Source organism: Phyllobates terribilis, unplaced genomic scaffold (genome assembly GCF_046119375.1).
Source record: "Phyllobates terribilis strain yellow unplaced genomic scaffold, ASM4611937v1 Scaffold_3__8_contigs__length_932513732, whole genome shotgun sequence".
Taxonomy (NCBI): domain Eukaryota; kingdom Metazoa; phylum Chordata; class Amphibia; order Anura; family Dendrobatidae; genus Phyllobates; species Phyllobates terribilis.
This window is the reverse complement of record NW_027362763.1, coordinates 925128076-925150487: the sequence shown is the minus strand read 5'-3', so window position 1 is coordinate 925150487 and position 22412 is coordinate 925128076. Positions and strand designations below refer to the sequence as shown.

At 43.9% G+C, this 22412-nt stretch overlaps 1 protein-coding gene across 1 annotated transcript in view; it reads left to right on the top strand.

The window, feature by feature from the left end:
- GALNT2 (polypeptide N-acetylgalactosaminyltransferase 2) overlaps window positions 1-22412 on the top strand; it is a 184807-nt gene that overhangs the window by 59484 nt on the left and 102911 nt on the right. Inside the window, exon 7 of the mRNA XM_073672816.1 lies at window positions 77-198. Coding sequence (XP_073528917.1) covers window positions 77-198 — 122 coding nt within the window. The remainder of the gene's footprint in view (window positions 1-76; window positions 199-22412) is intronic.

Here is a 22412-nt window from a genome sequence, read left to right as displayed (position 1 = left end):
TGTCAGTAAAACAATTGAATGATGTTTTATTTCAGTTTGTCACCCCTGTGCTTATTTCAGTTGTCTGTTATAACAGGTCTTATGCGTTCTCGTGTTAAGGGAGCAGATGCAGCCCAATCTAAAGTTCTAACTTTCCTTGATAGCCACTGTGAATCCAATGAACATTGGCTGGAGCCGCTCCTTGAGAGAGTTGTCGAGGTAACCAGCTCTTTAACATGCTTACTGCAAATAATACATTTTTTTTGTTGTGTAAATATAATTTATATTATTCATAATAAGCAAATAGTCTACTAAAGGTAAATATTGACTCTTTAGCTTTGCCACATTGCTTGGAGTGTGTGGTTTAACCTCATCATTATTGCAGACACGTGTTTTGTCTTGTTTGCCCCTTATCAGTGCAAAGTAAGAGGTCTAATTTGGCTGGATGAGAGTCCTCTGATAAGTATCGAAAGGGTAACCTCTGTCCATGTGGAGAGTGACATGCCGGTATAAAGAGACCTCTGGGCCATGGAATGCTCCTCTGGGAAATTAAATATGCACATTGCCTGTACAGAAGAGAAGAGGTGTTGAACTCTAGTTCAACCTATTGTAGTAGCAATTCTAAAAGTCAGTATCGACCCTTTAACAAGCCTTGCACATGACTTAGGGTCATGCAGACTTCGGTGGATCTCTGTCAGATCACGGACCACAATACATGGACTGGCCGCGGGTCTCTTCTGTGCACTTGTGCTGTGCTTTAGCTCTCCAGTGATGGTGCACGACAGCTCAATGTGGATGATATAGGGGGCGTCAAAGGGACTTGATCCTGAGGCTGACTGCAGATGACGAGGGAGGTGGAAATCCTGTGGATAGGAAAACAAGCCCACCATAATCATTAGATGGAGTGCAACCGATTGTTCGACTACATCAGCAATATTGACCGATTCTCCCATCGTTTGGCCGAGTGCTCCTGTGTTCTCTGAGAGATCCTTTGCCAAACATGTCTGTCTGCAGCTCATCAAGTCAGTTGGCACTGCAACATCAGGTATACCTGCTTGATTTCTCTCCCGACAATCAGTTGTCTTGGGCCCCCATAGACATTACTGTCAACCGAACCCTTCTATTGACTGGTTTAGCTTAAAAATATCTAGTGAGAGCCTGCAAAAGCCAACAATTCAGCTAATGGCTAAAATCCTAATTTATACAGAGTTTAATTTACCTAAATGGTGTCTTCCCTAATTGTCCCCTACTGGGCCATGAGCTGGACATTACACCAGACCATGACTGTCCCGAACCACTTGGGAGACAGTGTAGGAAATATATGCTCAGACAGTATCTCATGATGTTGAAGTAATGATGCCCCCTGCTGAAAAGTACCAGGTCGCTAGTAGTAATGGAGCTTGGATAACATTAAGCAGATGCAAATGTCTTACTTTATGCTTGCTGGATTTTACAACATACTGTTACTAGCGCTCCCCACCCCCCATCCCAATAAAGCGAGTCATAGAGATAACAGCCATGTCATGCTGGAGTATTGATTCATCACAAGCTCACAGGCAAGTCAGAATGATTCTTGCTATTACATTAAAGTCCTTGCTGCATGGCTAGAACTATTAACCTTTTAACCCCTTCATCACACAGCCTGTTTGGTCCTTCCTGACCAGGCCAAATTTTACAATTCTGACCAGTTTCACTTTGAGTTAATAACTGTGGAACACTTCAATGGATCACACTGATTGTGAGGTTGCCTTTTTGTGACACATTGTACTTTGTTAGTGGTAAATTTAGGTCGATATTTTTTGCGTTTGTGAAAATATTGTACATTTTTTGCAATTTTCCAACTTTTAATTTTTATGCCCTTAAGCTAAACAAAATTTTTAATAAATGACACTTACCACATGTCTACTTTGCATACGCAGCATTTTTGAAACTTTTTTTTTTGCGGGGGTGGTGGAGTTAGAAGGGTTAAAAGTATATCAGCAATTTCTCATTTTTCCAACAAAATTCACAAAACCTATTTTTTAGGGACCACATCACACTTGGAGTGACTTTGGGGGTGGGGGGGGGGGTTATATTACAGAAAAAAACAACAATGTGACACAATTTTAAAAACTGCACCCCTCAAAGTGCTCAAAACCACATTCATGAACATTATTAACCCTTCAGGTGCTTCACAGGAATTAAAGCAATGTGGAAGGAAAAATAATTAACATTTTACTTTTTCCCACAAAATTGTTCCTTTAGCCGCAAATTTAGCATTTTCCCAAGCGAAAGTGGACCATACAATTTGTTGTGCAAATTTTCCTGAGTACTCCGATACCCAATATGTGGGGTAAAACCACTGTTTGGGTGCACGGCAATCCTTGGAATGGAAGGAGCGCCATTTGACTTTTTGAACGCAAAATTGGCTGGCATAGATAACCATGTCATGTCGTGTTTGCAGAGCCCCTAATATGCCTAAACAGTGGAAACCCCCCACAAGTGACCCTATTTTGGAAACTAGACCCCCTCAATAAATTTATCTAGAGGTGTGGTGAGCACCTTAAACCCCCAGGTGCTTCGCTGAATTTTAGGACATTGAGCTGTGAAAATAGAAAGTCACATTTTTCCCACAAAATGTTTTTAACCTCAAATTTTTTATTTTCACAAGAGTAACAGGAGGAAATGGACCCCAAAATTTGCTGTGCAATTACTCACGAGTACAATGATTCCTCATATGTGGTGGAAAACTACTTTTTGGGCACAGTGCCGAGCTCCAAAATGAAGGCGTGACGTTTTGGAGCTCATACTTTCATAGAATTGTTTGCGGGTACCATGTTGCATTTGCAAAGCCCTTGAAGCGCCAAAAGAGTAGAACCCACAAAGTGACCCTTCACATAGGGTTGAATCTGGGTGTCCTTCCCTTCATAAACCCTAAATCTGTGGGTGTACCCTAAGGTACTCTTGCGCAGTTTGTACAGTTTTATTCCGTACCTGGCTCTCTTCCTGGGCAGGTATTGCAGGAATTTAAGCCTCCCATTGAAGTGTATTAGGGACTCCTCTACTCAGGTGTCCCTTTGGGGAATGTACACTTCGGAAAATTTGTTGCTGAAGAGAACAATGACTGGCCATATATTAAAATGTCGGTCAAAGTTGGGGTATTCTCGGGGAGGAAACTGTGCATTATCGTTGAAATGCAAAAATTTGTGAATGGCCTCACAGCATTTCCTGGTCATAGTCATGTGGAAAAATGGAATGTTGTATAAAATATCAACAATTGACTAAGTTCTGGCTTCTTCACTATCCCCATATGAAAAACAAACAAACAAACAAAAAAAAACGGATGCCGATCAGGAATGTGCATCACTGATCAGCTCAATGGCAACAAGATGCACTCACGGAAGTGGTGTAAAAGAAAAAAAAAAACCTAGCAAAAATTGAGCCATAAAGTACTCATCAGCACTCGGCGGCAGAAGGGGCGCCGGGGAAGGGGTAAGGGAGAGAGGGATGGAGGTGGATTAGAGAAAAAGCAGGTGACAGGAACAGGTCAGGAAGGTGTTCTTTCTTTTCTTCAGGTCTTCAATAAACAGCAACAGCAGAAGTGGTGGCACAGGCTGAAATCGCCTGTGGCACCACAAGGCCCAGCAGATCTGCAGCAGATCGACAGTGACCGCTCTGCGCACGTTTTCAAGCTGGAATGAGGTGGTGCAGAGCAGTTACTGTGAGGGCAAACTGCTTTCCTGCTAACTGATTGGTGCAATCGTCCGATCACTCCAATCGGTGGTAGGTCTGGTGACGCTGTGGTCTCCTAACTCCAACCTATGATTGGTGCTGCTATAGCACTAATCATAGCTGGACTTTAATGTTTCGGGCAATTTCATTTGCCGAAACATTGAAAACGCTCTGATTTTCTTTTCACAATTGAACAGCCTTCAGGCACGATGATCGCCATGACGTATCCATACGTCAAAGGTCCGGAACCCCTTCCCAACTATGACGTATGGGTATGTGAAAGGTCGTGAAGGGGTTAACATCCCATGACGGGTCCACATTTATGCAACTTTTTCCCAAAATTAATTGCATAAAATGTTTTTTTTTTCACTTTGTGCACAAAACTGTGGTTGACACTGCGTTTTTGTATGTCTAAAAAAACTGACCCTGCCGGACCACTGGCCTCCCTCTGCCTCATTATATGGAATTAGGGAATCTTTTGTCAGGGTGTGGGCTGAATCGCTTATTTTAGAGATTTACATGGAAACCCTGGGGTAAGCTCTCAGCGCAGAGTGCAGGATAAATGTGAGCCAAGCCATACTGCAATCTTTGTAAGGCAGAGTGAACAAATCAACAGCAGGTCAAGAATTGCCTTTATTTTTTTGTTTTACGCCATTCCTCATGCGGTATAATTATTATTATTTTTTATTATTATAGGGCCATTTATTCCATGGCGCCTTACATGTGAAAAAGGGGGTATACAAAGCAAAACAATTACAATAATCTTGAACAAAAATGTAACAGCAAACTGGTACAGAAGGAGAGAGTACCCTGCCTGTGACTGCTCACAATCTACAAGGGATGGGTGAGGATACAGTAGGTGAGGGTAGAGCTGGTCGTGCAGAGGTGTGGTAGAGCTTGTCGGAAGAGGTGGGTCTTCAGGTTCCTTTTGAAGGTTTCCAAGGTAGGCGAGAGTCTGATGCTTTGGGGTAGAGAGTTCCAGAGTAGAGGAGATGCACGGGAGAAATCTTGCATGCGATTGTGGGAAGAGGAGATGAGAGGGGAGTAGAGAAAGAGATCTTGTGAGGATCGTAGGTTGCGTGTAGGTATGTACCGAGTGACCTGGTCACAGATGTATGGAGGAGACAGGTTGTTGATTGCTTTGTATGCCATGGTTAGGGTTTTGAACTGGAGTCTCTGGCCAATGGGGAGCCAGTGAAGCGTTTTACAGAGAGAAGAGGTCGGGGAATAGCGGGGGGACAGGTGGATTAGTTGGGCAGCAGAGTTTTTAGGATAGATTGGAGGGGTGCAAGAGTGTTGGAAAGGAGGCTACAGAGCAGGAGGTTGCAGTAGTCGAGGCGGGAGATGATGTGGGCATGCACTAGTGTTTTTGCCGATTCGTGGTTGAGGAATGTGCGGATCCGGGAGATGTTTTTGAGTTGGAGTCAGCAGGAAGTGGAAAGAGCTTGGATATGTGGTTTCAAGGAGAGGTTAGAGTCCAGGGTTACCCCGAGGCAGGGTGGGACTGGGGAAAGTGGACAGCCATTGATTTTGATGGATAGGTCAGATGGGGGGCTGAGTGAGATGGGGGAAAGATGATGATGATTTCTGTTTTATTCATGTTAAGTTTTAGAAATCTAGCAGAGAAGAAGGCTGAGATAGCGGACAGACATTGTGGGATTCTGGTTAGTACAGAGGTGATATCCGGTCCAGAGAGGTAAATCTGTGTGTCGTCAGCATAGAGATGATACTGAAAGCCGTGAGACTCTGAGCTGTCCCAGGCCGAGGGTGTATATTGAGAAGAGCAGGGGTCCTAGGACTGAACCTTGGGGGACACCGACAGATAGGGGCTGAAGTGAGGAGGTGGTGCGTGAGAGAGAAACACTGAAGGTCCTGTCTGTTAAGTATGAGGAGATTCAAGATACGGCCAAGTCTGTGATGCCAAGAGATGAGAGAGTCTGTAGTAAGAGGGAATGGTCCACTGTGTCAAAGGCAGATGACAGGTCTCGGAGGAGGAGGAGGACAGAGTAGTGTTGCTTGGATTTGGCAGTTAGTAGGTCGTTGGTGACTTTAGTCAGGGCAGTTTCAGTGGAGTGATGCGGTCGGAAGCCAGATTGTAAGTGGTCAAAGAGGAAGCAGGAGGAGAGGTGGGAGGACTGTTCAGAATGGACGTGTTATTATTCCAGTAGTTTTGAGGCGTAAGGTAGGAGTGATATGGGGCGATAGCTAGTCAGAGAGGATGGGTCAAGGGAGGGCTTTTTGAGGATGGGTGCGATCGAGGCATGTTGGAAGCATGAGGGGGAGACCCCAGTTGTTAGTGACAGGTTGAAGAAGTGGGTTAGAGTTGGGATGAAGACTATAGTAAGGTTAGGGATGAGGTGGGACGGGATAGTGTCAATTTCACAGGTGTGACTTGGAGAGTTAAGGAGGAAAGTTGATCTTCCGTAATGGCTGAGAAGCTGGTTTTGGAGGAGGATTGAATAGATATGAGAAGGGGCTGTGGGGACTTTAGGCAAATGCTTTGTCTGATGGTATCAATCTTCTGCTTGAAGAATGAGGCAAAGTCCTCGGCTGAGAGGAGAGGGAGGAGGTGCTGGGGGCCGGAGGAGAGAATTGAAAGTGTTGAATAGCTGTTTAGGGTTGTGTGACAGGGAGGATATGAGAGATGAGAAGTATGTTTGTTTTGCAGGAGTGAGTGTGGACTTGAAAGTAGTGAGGGACTGTTTGAATACGAGGAAGTGCTCGTTGGAGTGGGACTTTTTCCATCTCCGCTCAGCAACCCTGGAGGCCCGCCTCAGTTCTTTAGTCAGGCTGGTGTGCTAGGGTTGCCTGGTGATTGTGCGAGCTTTGGTATATGTGAGGGGGAGCTACCGAATTGAGGGCTGCAGCTGTTGTGCTGTTATATAAAGCAGCAGCATCTGTATCATGTAACCAGCTTATGTCTGTTAGAGGGAGGAGGAATTCAAAGAGTGAGTGTAGGTTGAGGTGTTTGAGATTTCTGCAAGGGTATGCAAGTTTGTGGAGTGGGGATTGTGCACCTGAGGAGGAGAGGAAAAGAATTTAAGTAGATTGTGGTCAGATAGAGCGAGAGGTGAGTTGGAAAGGTTAGACAGGGAACAGAGGTGGGTGAAGATGAGGTCAAGTGTGTGGCCATCTTTGTGAGTGGCTGCAGAAGACCATTGAGCAAGGCTGAAGGAGGAAGTGAGGGATAGAAGCTTAGAAACAGATGAGTGGGAAGTGTCAATGGGCATGTTGAAGTCGCCCATGATGATAGTGGGGATGTCAGCAGAAAGGAAGTGAAGCAGCCAGGTGGTGAAGTGGTCGAAGGAAGTGGTGGCTGGCCCTGGGGGGTGGTAAATGATATCCAGTTGGAGGTTGGAGTGGGAGTAGATGCTCACACAGTATGCCTCGAAAGAGGGGAAAGTAACAGAGGGCAGCAGTGGAATTGGGGAGAAGGAGCAGTTATCTGACAGGAGGATACCAACTCCTCCGCCACGCTTGCCGCTGGAGCAGGGTGTGTGGGAAAGATGGAATCCACCATAGGAAAGTGCAGCTGGAGAAGCTGTGTCAGAGGGGGTGAGCCAGGTTTTTGTGATGCCGAGGAAGGAGAGTTTGGTAGTAATGAAAAGATCATGGCTGTAGGAAGGTTTGTTGCAGACGGAGCGAGCGTTCCATAGAGCATAGAATATAAGTGATTAGACTGCTTTAGTAAAATGACAGTGATACCAAATTTGTTTACTATATTTTTCGATCTGTTAGACGCACCTTTTTCCTCTCAAATTTGGGAGGAAAATGGGGGTGCGTCTTAAAGTCCGAATGTAGGTTACCAGGGGTGGTGGGAGAGCGGGGTCGCAGGAGTGTGGGAATACTGCGGGCCCTGGGCTGGAAGGAGGGAGTGTCCTAGTGGTGCGTGGCAGGAGCCATTGATCTCCCAGCGGTGGGCTACAGGAAAATGGCGCCTCTGTCAGCGCATGCGCAGATTTAGATCTCTGCTCAGTGACAAGCCGATATCTCAATCTGTGCAAGCTATACTTTTTCTATTCTATAATAAATAAAAGGACACAACCAGGACGTCAACATAGTTAAGGAAGGGCCTTCTACTCCATATACAAATTTAAACACAAAAATGAGTACATAATGGCCCAAATAGGAGCACCAAGAATGTCCATGCTAGTGCACAAAATGCAATTCCATTTATTAATATGTTACATTGTGGACACCTTATACAAATCTTGGAGACAATAACGGGATAAACAAAGGACTGAGCAGAGAGGTAAGGTAGGGGAAAAGAATAACACGAAGGCAACAGAGGGAAAATAAAGTGCATCTGGTACAGTTAAGGGTCCTTGTGCAAAGTAGCAAAATTGGGTCCCAGTATTATGACAAGGGTGGAAGAATCCATCCCTATATCCCTCTGTCAAGTGCTAACAGGTCCCCAAAAGTAAATTATTGCTCACCCATACTGTATCCAGGAGTCGTGCGTCCCTCCGTGTCAAAGTGCAGCCCCGACACGTGTTTCGCTAGATGCTGCTTCCCGGGGGCATGCGGAGAGGAGTGTGCAAATGCAGAGTTTTATAGGAGCGCCTCTGATGCTTAATTGGCGTCACCGGAGCATGTGCGCTGTGTAAGGCCGGCAGAGGAGCAGTGAGGGGGGTATTTCCGAGTGGCCACGGGTCAGGAAGAATGACTTCCTGTAACGTCAGAGACATGTGACCACTCTTATGGAAGCCCCGCCCACATGCTCATTCCTGGCCCCACAGCACCCATGTGTTAGACTATGTTTTTTGCAGGGTCTAATAGGCCACCATACTTGAAAGACCAGAGGTCAAACAATGACCTCCAGCTGCAATGAGTACTACCGGCTTCCCGCGATTGTGTCACGCGCCCTCATCTCGTGCTGCAGTGAAGGAGACATTATCAGAGGGGCTGGCTGCTGCTTAAAGCCAGGACCAGGCCACGCCCCCTCTTCGACTGGCTGTTTCGGCAAGGAGCTTCACACTAGTGGGGTGATATAGTGTCTCAAACGTGAGGGGGGAGCAATGAGGAGCAACTGCTGTCACACTGGATTACATTCTAAAGATAATAGAACTGCACTGGGCATCTCATCTTTATAGCTTGAGGGCAGGGACAGTACAATTTTTTTTTTTATCTCCCCTTAATACCCATTTAATTCTTGTGTAGCACCTGAAGAGTTAAAAAAAAAATCCTACATAAATATCAAAAGACTGACCGTTGCTTACAAACGGTTAATTAAGAAAAAATTCCTGACATCCGTTTTGAAGTATTTGAGGGGTGCAGTTTTTAAACTGGTGTCACTTTTGGGGCCTTTCCAATATATAGGCCCCTAAAGAAACAGGTTTTGTGAAAAAATGAGTAATTGTTGTTTAACTTTTAACCCCTCTAGCATCCTAGCAAAATAAAATGACGTTTGATAAATGTTGGATGTAAAGTAGACTTGGGAAAGTTGGAAAATTGCGAATTTTTCAAAATTTTCACCAAAATTCCAATATTTTTAAAAAGAAACACAAAACATAACATAACCTAAATTTACCACCAGCAAAGTACAATGTGTCACGAATAAACAGTCTCAGAATCACTGGGACACGTTGAAGCGTTACAGAGTTATTAGCACATATAGTGACACTGATCAGATTTCAAAAATTTGGTCTGGTCATTAAGGTCAGTCATTAAGGAAGGTTTCCATTACTTGGAAACCCCTTCCCATACCCCATGCTCGGTCCTGATGAAATAAAGCCTTTACTCGCCTCCCATGCTGGCGCAGTTCTTGCTGTGTCGGCACTTGTTGTCCCCGGGGCTCCCTTGCTGCTGTTTTGACATATGACACCGTCGCCCAATCAGCGCTGGCGTCACTGTCCCCACCTCCTGTCGAATTAAACATAAAGAGGAAGTGAGAGAGCGGCTGCAGCCCAGATTTCCTCTTCGTGTTCGATATGTCCGAAGGTGGGAACAGTGATGCCAGCACTGATTGGGCGCCGGGTTCACATGTCACAACAACCGCACGAGAGCCCCAGGACCTCGAGTGCTGGAACGGCTCCGGCACGGGAGGTAAGTATAAGCTTTTTTATTTTATCACAGCCAAACATTTAGATCAAGAAGGGGTTGTCCAAGTAGTGGACAACCCCTTTAAGTGGTTAAACAGGGGCATTTCTGGCACTGGCCCTAACTGTTAAAGCAGGAGCTCGCTTAGCAGAAGCTATTGCTTAAGCCGAGTTCCTAGCGGTTATTGTGCATGCACAGCTCCTGTACCCGCATAATTGCCATTACTCACTGGTATGTCATGTTGGCATGTCACTACAATCCAGTGTATCAAAATATAAGGTTATTGAAACCCATATGTTATATGATGTAAAGAAAAAACTCAAAATGCCAAAATTGCTGTTTTGTTGTCACTTTTGGTTGCTTTCATAAAAAATGCAATAATGCAATGCAATATATACCCCAAAATGGTATCAATATAAATGTCTGCTTAGGATGGAAAAAGCAAAACCTCGCTCAACTCCATGGACAGAAGAAAAAAAAAAAGTTCTAAATCTCAAAAAATGGCGAGAGACAAAATTATTTAATTATTATTTTTAACCAATTAAAAAAACAAACAAAAAAAACAAACAAGTGTAGTATTGCTGTAATCATACTGACCTGGAGAATCATGTTGCCAGGTCACTATCACCGCAACCTGAACACTATATAAAAAAAAAAAACTGGTGTAATTGAAAAAAATTTTTCTACACAAATTCTCTGCACATTTGTTGTTCCTTTTTTTAGTATATTATATGGTAAAACTGATGGTGCCATTGAAAGGAACAACTGTCTGTTGGCTGCTGGTTAACTGGAATGTGCAATGCCCGTCTTAATGGATCGGCCCCATATTGTTTTTCATGTTAAAACGCATATTGGCTATCTACTTTTTGTTTTTTAGCACAAACATTTCTTTGTTTGTTCAAAACTCTTAAGTGCATATGTATGAAAGATTCCTCTTCAGAGTAACTAAACATTTAGTATTCTTTTTATATGTGTGGACAGCACGGTGGCGCAGTGGTTAGCACTGTTACTTTTCAGCACTGGAGTCTTGGATTCAAATCCCACCAAGGACAACATCTGCAAGGAGTTTGTATGTTCTCTTCCTTGCTTGCATGGGTTTCCTCCGGGTCCTCCGGTTTCCTCCCACATTACAAAGACATACTGATAGGGAATTTAGATTGTGAGCCCCAATGGGGACAGTGCCGATAATGTCTGTAAAGCGCTGTGGAATTAATGGCGCTATATAAGTGAGTAAAATAAATAAATGTGGTGTTTTACTCTTCATTGCAAGCAGACTAGTGGGAGTCTGGGTCCTGAGACCCCCTACTGATTCCTGAAAATCCCTCCCCAAGAGGTGGGCAGATCAGAAGTCAGGAGTTCCTTATTCTGGTTGAGTATGGATGCAATAGAGAGCCCATTGCACCTGTACTCCTATCTGTGTGCGCTCTCATTCGGGAGCTGAGTCTCCGGAATCGGGCCCCCATCTATCTGCCTGCTATTATTTTTTGTATGATGTTGTACTCCTAATTACAAACATTTAGTTACTCTTTAAGGGTAAATGTATCTGGCAGCAATCTGTTAATGATGAGGGATTATTACAAGATTTAGTCAGTGATCCTGTTACGTGATTGTTTTAATAGCATTAGTAGCTCTGGCTTATTTTTAAGATTGACTTTGATGGCAGGTAAATAAACGAATGGTCATAATCCGAGTTAAAACTTTGTTATAGTTGGTACTGGTTTAGAATTTTTTTTTTTAAAAAAAAAAAGTGCGTTACACTAATCTTGTGCTCATGTTTTATATGATCTCACCACCATCCAGTTAAATCCATTGCAGTTTTACTGCAATTTTTAACCCCTCCCACCCCAAGCCTATTTTTACCTTCATGACTAGACAAAATTTTACAATTCTGCAATTCTGACCACTGTCACTTTGAGATTATAACTCTGGAACGCTTCAACGGATCCCCCTGATTCTGAGACTGTTTTTTCGGGGCATATTGTATTTCATAATAGTGGTAAAATTTCTTTGTTATGACTTGCATTTATTTGTGAAAAAAATTTTTAAATTTGGCGCAAATTTGGCAATTTAAAAAAATTAAATTTTTTATGCCCTTAATCAGAGAATGATGTCACACAAAATAGTTAATAAATAACATTTCCCACATTTCTACTTTACATCAGCACAATTTTTGAAGCAAAATTTCCTAACAAAAAAAATTATAAGGGTTAAAAGTTAACTATTGAGTTCTCATTTTTCCAATAAAATTCACAAAACCATTTTTTAGGGACCACATCACATTTGAAGCGACTTTGACGGGGGGGGGGCTATATGACAGAAAATACCCAAAAGTAACACCATTCTAAAAACTGCACCCCTCAAAGTGCTCAAAACCACATTCAAGAAGTTTATTAACCCCTTTCCGACCAGGTTAGTAATAGTACGTAGCTGCGCCTTGGGAGTTATGGACCAGCTACGTACTATTATGCGTGTGGTGATCGCACCCGCACACAAGCGGTGCCGGATGATCGCCGCCAGGTGTCAGATGATTGTCACAGCTGACACCCGGTGCTATGTGCAGGGAGCTGTCCCGCACCGCTCCCAGGACATTAACCCCCACAATCCTGCTATCAAAGTCTATCGCGGCATTGCGGGGGCAAGGAGGCAGGTAAGCGCCAGTACTCGCCTCCTCTCCGGCCTCCAGCGATGTCTGCGGCGGCTTCCGGATGTTGTCATGACGACCCGATGTCATCATGACAACATCCGGGTCACTAGGAAGCTGGAAATTAATTTTGGTCATGCTCAGTGCATGACCAAAGTAATGTCTCCCCTGTGTGCAGCGCTCACAGGCTGCATGGCATAGGGAGCTGCTGCTCTCTATGCTATGCAGCCGATTAGGCTGCAAAAAGTGAAAGTCCCATAGTGGGACATAGTATAAAAGTGAAAAAAAAATAATTATAGCAAAAATAATCCCCAAAAAATAAAAATATATTGAACTCATAATATTTATTTATTATGAAAAAATAAATAAATAAACCAATAAAAGTACACATATTTGGTATCGCCGCTCCCGGAACGACCTGACCTATAAAACTATCACACTAGTTAACCCCTTTAGTGAATACGGTAAAAAAATAAATAAAAAACGAAGCAAAAAACAATGCTTTATCATACCGCCAAACAAAAAATGGAATAACACGCGATCAAAAAGACGTATGTAAAGAAAAATGGGATCGCTGAAAACATCATCTGGTCCCGCAAAAAACAAGCCCCCATACAGCTCCATCATCCGAAAAATAAAAAAGTTATAGCTCTCAGAGTGAAGCGAAGCAAAAAAATTTTTTTTTCTAGAAAATTGTTTTTGTGTAAAGCCGCCAAAGCATAAAAAAACTATATAAATGCGCTACCACTGTAAACGTACTGACCCGAAGAATAAAGCTGCCTTATTAATTTTACCACATGCGGAACAGCTTGAAAAAAAAACCCAAAAAAACAATTCTGGAATTGCTGGGTTTTGTTTTTTCTGCCTCCCAAAAATCGGAATATAAAGCGATTAAAATATGTCACATGCCCAAAAATGGTACCAATAAAAAAACTTCAACTTGTCCCACAATAATCAAGCCGTTTCATGACTGTCGGCCAAAATATGGAAAAATTCTAGTTCTCAAAGTATGGCGATGCAAAAAAAAGCGTCTTTTATTGTGTGACAGCTGTCAATCATAAAAACCCGATATTAATCTGGTATCGCTGTAATTGCACTGAACCGAAGAATAAAGTCGTCTAATCAATTACACCACACGAGGAACGGCGTAAAAAAATAAACTTTGGGGTTAGGGTTGGGGCTGGGGTTTGGGTTGGGGCTGGGGTTAGGATTTTTTCAAAAGTAAAGAAAAAGAAAATTATGACGATATGGCGACCAGTGTTGAGCGCAAGTGATCGCTACTTGAGTTTGCATCGGGTGCTTGGGTATGCACTATCACGGGTGTTCGAGTGACATGCTCGAGTCTCTGCCCCATATGCTTCGCGGCCAAAAAAAAACGTTGCTGGGATCGCCTGCCATGCACGAGCGATCCCCTCCATGTTTTTTTTTGGGTGTCTAACAAACGTGAAACATGCGGGGCGGGGACTTGAGCATGTCACTTGAGCACCCGCAATACATGGTGCATACCTGAGTACCCGATGCAAACTCAAGTAGCGAGCACTTGCGCTCAAGACTAATGACAACTTATTCAATATGATGACCTAATGTTATCAAATTCTGTGTCGTACCTCTGGGTTCAAAATGTTCACTATACCCCTTGATAAAATCCTTGAGGGGTGTAGTTTCCAAAATGAGGTCACTTGTGGGGGGTTTCCACTATTTAGGCACATCAGGGGCTCTCCAAACGCTACATGGTGTCCGCTCTCTATTCCAGCCGATTTTGCGTTAAAAAGTCACACAGTGCTCCTTCCCTTCTGAACTCTGCCGTGCGCCCAAACACTGTATTTTCCCCACATATGGGGTATTGGCGTGCTTATGAGAAATTGCACAAAAGTTTTTGGGGTCCATTTTCTCCTCTTACCTTTGTGAAAATAAAATATTTGGGGCTAAAAGAATTTTTGTGGAGAAAGTTAGATTTTTTTATTTTCACGGCTCTTTATTAAACTTCTGTGAAGCACCTGGGGGTTCAAGGTGCTCACCACACATCTAGATAAGTTCCCTGAGGGGTCTAGTTTCCAAAATGGTGTCACTTGTGGGGGGTTTCCACTGTTCAGGCACATCAGGGGCTCTCCAAGCGCAACATGGCGTCCGCTGATTATTCAAGCAAATTTTACATTCAAACAGTCAAATGGCGCTCCTTCCCTTCCGAGCCCTGCCGTGCGCCCAAACAGTGTTTTTTCCCCACATATGGGGTATCTGCGTGCTCAGGGAAAATTGGACAACAAATTTTGGGGTCCATTTTTTCCTGTTACCCCTGCAAAGATAAAAAAATTGGTGGCTAAAGTAACATTTTTGTGAAAAAAGTTAAGTGTTCATTTTTTTTCTTCCCCATTCCAAAAATTCATGTGAAGCACCTGAAGGGTTAATAAACTTCTTGAATGTGGTTTTGAGCTCCTTGAGGGGTGCTGTTTTTAGAATGGTGTCACTTTTGGGTATTTTCTGCCATAAAGGCCCCTCAAAGTCACTTCAAATGTGATGTGGTCCCTAAAAAAAAAAAAAAAAAAAAAAAAAATGGTTTTGTAAATTTTGTTGGAAAAATGAAAAATCACTGGTCAACTTTTAACCCTTATAGCGCCCTAATAATAAAAAAAATTTTGTTCCAAAATTGTGCTGATGTAAAGTAGTGGGAAATGTTATTTGTTAACTATTTTGTGAGATATATCTCTCTGATTTAAAGGCATAAAAATTTCAGTTTTGAAAATTGCAAAAACGCAAGTAATATCGAAGAAATTTTACCACTATCATGAAGTACAATATGTCACAAAAAAACAATCTCAAAATCAGCGGGATCCGTTGAAGTGTGGTCAGATTTGTAAAAATTGGCCCGGTCATTAACGTGCAAACCACCCTCGGGGGTAAAGGGGGCGAAGGAGTTAAACCCTTCAGGTGTTTCACAGGAATTAATGAAAAGTGGAAGGAAAAAATAAACATTTAACTTTTTTTTCACAAAAATGTTAGACCCATTTTTTTTTTCTTTCACAAGGGTAACAGGAGGAAATAAACACCAAACTTTGTTGTGTAATTTGTCTTCTGCATGCCGATACCCCATATGTGGGGAAAAACCACTGTTTGGGCGCACGGCAGGGCTCGGAAGGGAAGGAGCTCTATTTAACTCTTTGAATGTAAAATTTACTGGAATAATTAGCCGACGCCATGTCGCATTTGAATTGCCCCTGATGTCCCTAAACAGTGGAAACTCCCCACAATGACACCATTCTGGAAACTAGACCCCCTCAGGGAATTTATCTAGATGTGTGGTGAGCATTTTGAACCCCCAGGTGCTTCACAGAAGTTTATAACGTAGAGCTGAGAAAGTAAAAAAAAAATCCAATTTTTCCCACACACAAATATTTTTCAGCCCCTAAATTTTTTATTTTCACAAGGGTAGCAGGAGAAAATGGACCCCGAAATTTGTTGTGCAATTTCTCCTGAGTACGTAGATACCCGATATGTAAGGGAAAACTACTGTTTGGGCACACAGCAGGGCTCAGAAGGGAAGGTGTGATGTTTTGGAGCGCAGACTTTGATGGAATGGTCTGCGGGTGTCATGTCGTGTTTGGAGAGCCCCTGATGTGCCTAAACAGTGGAAAACCCCCTCAAGTGACCCCAATTTGGAAACTAGACCCCTCAAGGAATTTATCTAGACCTGTGTGAGCACCTTGAACCCACAGATGCCTCACAGAATTTTACAACGTTGATCTGTAAAAATAAAAAAAATATATATTATTCCCACAAAAATGTTGTTTTGACCCCAGATTTTTTCATTTTCATGAGGTTAGCAAGAGAAAATGGACCCCAAAATTTGTTGTGCAATTTTTCCTGAGTACGCGGATACCCCATATCTGGTCGAAAACTACTTTTGAGGCACAGTGCAAAGCTCAGAAGGGAAGAAGCGCCATTTTGGAGTTAAGATTTTCCTGGACTGGTTTGATTGGCTGATTTCCTGAGGTGCCAGAACAGCAGAACCCCCCCCCCCTATTTTACACACTACACCTCAGTGACTTCATCTAGGGATACAGTGATCATATTGACACCACAAATTTGAAATTACACCCCTTTGGGAATTTATCTACCAGTGTAGTGACAATTTTGACAGTGGATGTTGCTGAGTGAAAATTGCAAACTGCCGTTGTAGTGACTAGCATGTTGTATTGACTGATGTAAACTAGACTGGATAAATAAGGGTCCCAAAACTAACATCAATCATAAACTAAAAAAATACCCACCTACTATATACAACATTTTATTTAAACTTTAGTAAAAAGGAGGGACTTCAAAGAAAAATTAGGGTCACAGAGGAGGGGAAATACTGGGCCTTGCCCTACCGTGGTTTCCTATATTATCCCTGCCTTCCAGCGGAGATTGTCACCCTAATATTGCGATGTGGCACCCCCCCCCCTCCTCGTCTGCTTTCCCTCCCTGGCCCTATTATGCCCTAAATACAGGTGCATCCCACTAAATTAGAAAATCATCAAAAAATGTATTTATTTCAGTTCTTCAATACAAAAAGTGATATTATGTAGTATCATTACAAACTGTTACGGATCCGGGTGGTGGAACCTCTGTGCTGCGGTGCAAGGGGAGACCAGAGGGGCGTAACTAGGTATCAACTCGGACCGACCAAGGCCGTACTGCGGCTCAATTGACTCCGTGACCAGGGAAGGACCGAGCAGAGGGACCAGGTGCTACTCTGGGGACCGACCTTGTATGAGAGCAGGTGACTCCCACGGGTCAGAAGGCAGAGACTGACCAGTACAGCAGAAGAGCACGGCAGGCAGGCTGACGGGAGATCCGGGCAGACGGGCTGGCAGGCACAGCAGGTAACTAGCAGGAGTCTCTAGGTAGGCTGTCTGGTGGTCACGGCAAGTGACAGGCAGGAGCCTCTAGGTAGGCTGTCAGGTGGTCACGGTAAGTGACGGGCAGGAGCCTCTAGGTAGGCTGACAGGTGGTCACGGCAAGTGACGAGCAGGAGCCTCTAGGTAGACTGTCGGGTATACACTGCAGGTGCAGGCAGGAGCCTCTAGGTAGGCTGTCAGGTGGTCACGGCAAGTGACGGGCAGGAGCCTCAAGGTAGGCTGTCAGGTATACACGGCAGGTGCAGGCAGAAGCCTCCAGGTAACAGGCAAGTTCTCCAAGTAGGCAGGCTAGCCTAGCCCATAGACAGACTGGCGGGTTTGACCATAGGCAGACCGTCGGGCTGGAGAGTGTCCTTGGCAGGCGGAGACAGGTAGCAGGTGAAGGCTCCGGTTAAGCGGACTGACCAAGCCCATAGACAGACTAGCGGACTGGGCTGTAAGCAGACTGTCGGGCTGGACTGGTAATCAGGCTGGCAGACTGGACTGATAGATGGACTAGACTGGTAGTCAGACAGGCAGCAGGATTTGTGGGCTGAAGCAGAGTTAAGCATACAGAGCAACAACCTTGCACGGGCACCTCCATATTGGAGGAGGTGCCTTTTATAGGGGAAGTCCTCCGGCCATTGGCCGGGGACTTTTTAGGATGGCGCGCGGCCCCTTTAAGAGGGGGGGAGCGCGTGCGCGCGCCCTAAGCACAGTGCCCAGGGAGCTGCGTGTGCCGGCAGCAAGAGAGGCAGGAGCGCCGGAGGATGCCGGGCAGGGAGCGCGGCGGTGAGTGCCTGTCAGGGGGCAGAGACGCCGATACTACACAAACAGAGTGATCTATTTCAAGTATTTATTTCTGTTAATGTTGATGATTATGGCTTTCAGCCAATGAAAGCACAAAAATTATTATTTCAGTAAATTAAAATAAATAATTAACAAAAAATACCTACAAAGGCTTCCTAAGTGTTTAAAAAGGTCCTTTAGTCTGTTTCAGTAGGCTCCACAATCATGGGGAAGACTGCTGATTTGACAGATGTCCAGAAGGCTGTCATTGACACACTCCACAAGGTCCCAGAGTCTGGAGGAAGAGTGGAGAGACCACAATCCAAGCTGCTTGAGGTCTAGTGTGAAGTTTCCACAATCAGTGATGGTTTGGGGAGCCATGTCATCTGCTGGTGTAGGTCCACTGTGTTTTATCAAGACCAAAGTCAGCGCAGCCGTCTACCAGGAAATTTTAGAGCACTTCATGCTTCCCTCTGCCGACAAGCTTTTTGGAGATGGAAATTTCATTCTCCAGCAGGACTTGGCACCTGTCCACACTGCCAAAAGTACCAATACCTGGTTTAAAAACAACAGTATCACTGTGCTTGATTGGCCAGCAAACTCGCCTGAAATTAACCCCATAGAGAATCTATGGGGTATTGTCAAGAGGAAGATGAGAGACACCAGACCCAACAATGCAGATGAGCTGAAGGCTGCTAACAAAGTAACCTGGGCTTCCATAACACCTCAGCAGTGCCACAGGCTGATCGCCTCCATGCCACGCTGCATTGATGCAGTAATTGATGCAAAAGGAGTCCCTGCACAGTATTGAGTGCAGACACTGAACATACATTTCAATAGGCCAACATTTCGGATTTTAAAATCATTTTTCAAGTTGTTGTTATAAAGTATTCTAATTTACTGAGATACTGACTTTTGTGTTTTCATTGGTTGTAAGCCATAATCATCAATATTAACAGAAATAAACACTTGAAATAGATCACTCTGTAATGACTCTATATAATATATGAGTTTCACTTCTTGTATTGAAGAACTGAAATAAATGAACTTTTTGATGATATTCTAATTTAGTGAGAAGCACTTGCATACAATATGATGACTGCAATATATTCAGAGGATAAAAACTTTGATGGGAGGAGTGCTTCTTTAAAGCAGAGGTTATATCATTGTGAATCAGTTTGTTCTTTATCAAGCAGTGCCGCTCTCATAGTACAGCCCCATCTCTGAAATAATCTGAGCATGTATAGTCATTGACAGCATAGAGTACCTGAAGACTTTCTCAGCCGGCGAAGCAGAGCTCGTTAACTGTAAAAAGAGTGATGTCTTTGCTCAGTGAACAGTCATCTCCTCTTTGTTTTGTTCCTGGGAACTTGGTGAGACAGGATCAGAGGAGGAGTGACCATCTTCCCGCCGCTGGTATAAAGTTTGCTTGAGGACATGGTCTCTCTTCTTCATTGTCCCCATATCGATTAACGGAGTTTTCCTTCCGATTCGGACCATGATACCCTGACATCTGAATTCGGCTTGAGTATGGACCAAGATACAAGGACTAAGTTTGGCTTAGGTGACTAGTGGCCAGTACGTGTAGTTCAGACTTTGATACTATAGAGTAGCTGCGTACTCTGAAAGAAGCAGTGACTCAGATATTTCAGCGGTGTAGCTTGCACGTGACTATTGTGTCTTTTTGGTTAACTTGGTTTGTTAGTTGTAGACGTGTGTGATCTTCACTCCGATTACAAAGTAATAGATCACAGTTTTTCATGGTACAGTTCATTTTCTACTTGAAAATGGTTGACTGGATTGTACAGGATAATAAAAATTATAGCTCATTTATGTCAGAAAAATTGATTGTCCATAGGATGTGTCTGGCATTGCATCTCAGGTTCTTTAAGGGTGGAAAATTGAACTACAATACATTTGTCATGGAACTGTTTTTGAACGCAGGTAGCCATATTTCTTCTAATCCTCCTCAGTACACTCAACATTGTGGGTTATAGTTTAATTTAGTAACAGAATTGGTGGAGAAAGGTTGAACTTAATGGAGCTAGGTATTTTTTTCAACCTACACTGCTCAAAAAAATAAAGGGAACACTTAAACAGCAGAATATAACTCCAAGTAAATCAAACTTCTGTGAAATCAAACTGTCCACTTAGGAAGCAACACTGATTGACAATCAATTTCACATGCTGTTGTGCAAATGGAATAGACAATAGATGGAAATTATTGCCAATTATCAAGACACCCTCAATAAAGTAGTGGTTCTGCAGGTGGGGACCACAGACCACATCTCAGTACCAATGCTTTCTGGCTGATGTTTTGGTCACTTTTGAATGTTGGTTGTGCTTTCACGCTCATGGTAGCATGAGACGGACTCTACAACCCACAGAAGTTGCTCAGGTAGTGCAGCTCATCCAGGATGGCACATCAATGCGAGCTGTGGCAAGAAGGTTTGCGGTGTCTGTCAGCGTAGTGTCCAGAGGCTGGAGGCCCTGCCAGGAGACAGGCCAGTACACCAGGAGACGTGGAGGGGGCCATAGGAGGGCAACAACCCAGCAGCAGGACCGCTACCTCAGCCTTTGTGCAAGGAGAAACAGGAGGAGCACTGCCAGAGCCCTGCAAAATGGCCTCCAGCAGGCCACAAATGTGCCTGTGTCTGCACAAACTGTTGGAAACCGACTCCATGAGGGTGGTATGAGGGCCCGACGTCCACAGATGGGGGTTGTGCTCACAGCCCAACACCGTGCGGGATGCTTGGCATTTGCCACAGAGCACCAGGACTGACAAAGTGGCCACTGGCGCCCTGTGCTCTTCACAGATGAAAGCAGGTTCACACTCAGCACATGTGACAGACGTGACAGAGTCTGGAGACGCCGTGGAGAGTGATCTGCTGCCTGCAACATCCTTCAGCATGACCAGTTTGGCAGTGGGTCAGTAATGGTGTGGGGTGGCATTTCTTTGGAGGGCCGCACAGCTCTCCATGTGCTCGCCAGAGGTAGCCTGACTGCCATTAGGTACCGAGATGAGATCCTCAGACCCCTTGTGAGAACATATGCTGGTGCGGTTGGCCCTGGGTTCCTCCTAATGCAGGACAATGCCAGACCTCATGTGGCTGGAGTGTGTCAGCAGTTCCTGCAAGATGAAGGCACTGAAGCTATGGACTGACCCGCTGGTTCCCCAGACCTGAATATGATTGAGCACATCTGGGACATCATGTCTCGCTCCATCCACCAACGTCACGTTGCACCACAGACTGTCCAGGAGTTGGCGGATGCTTTAGTCCAGGTCTGGGAGGAGATCCCACAGGAGATCATCGGCAACCTCATCAGGAGCATGCCCAGGCGTTGTAGGGAGGTCATACAGGCACGTGGAGGCCACACACAATACTGAGCCTCATTTTGACTTGTTTTAAGGACATTACATCAAAGTTGGATCAGCCTGTAGTGTGTTTTCCACTTTAATTTTGGGGGTGACTCCAAATCCAGGCCTCCATTGGTTAATAAATTTGATTTCCATTGATGATTTTTGTGTGATTTTGTTGTCAGCACATTCAACTTTGTACAGAACAAAGTATTCAATGAGAATATTTTATTCATTCAGATCTAGGATGTGTTATTTGAGTGTTCACTTTATTTTTTTTGAGCAGTGTATGTAACCCCTTTAAAATATAGTCCAACAAAAATGCATTGTGTAATTAATCAAACTGGAAGTATAGTGACATCTTCTGGTCAAGAGTAAGTATTGCACTCATGAATAAACCTCTCTACAGTCAATGAACACAAGGATAGTAAAATACTATAGTACAAAAAGCATAAGTCAAACAATATTAGCCAGATTATACCAGTAGTTACTTTTCTTTTTTCCTATTGACCAGAGGAGATGTGATTCATTGCCAAGAGTGTTTCTGCTGTACAAGTCTGTTAAAGGGGCTCTGTCAGCACAGAAAGAATTTGAAAGCAAGTCCAAGTGCTCGGTGCTTCACGGCGGGGCCCATGATTTATATACACCTGCTTGTTTCCATCCATCTTCACTCTTCTCTGGCTCTATGAAGCCAGAGCTGTCAATCAAATAGGGGGGTGCAGATAGAGGGGAAAATGAGCATGTGGGAAGGTGTATATAAATGATTGGCCCCACCATGACACACCGAGCGGTGGTACTTAGTTTGAACAGTCATTCTGTGCTGACAGAGGCCCTTTAAGGTCTGATTTTGTGGCACCTGCTTATATATAGGTACTACTGGCTTAGCACCGCTTTCCTCCTTTTGTGAAGTGCTATCCCCTAGATTTTACTAATTGATAATTATGAAAACTGAACATTATATTTTGCCTATCGATGTACTTTGAATAAAGGTAAAAAAACATTTTTTTAAGGTCACTATCTT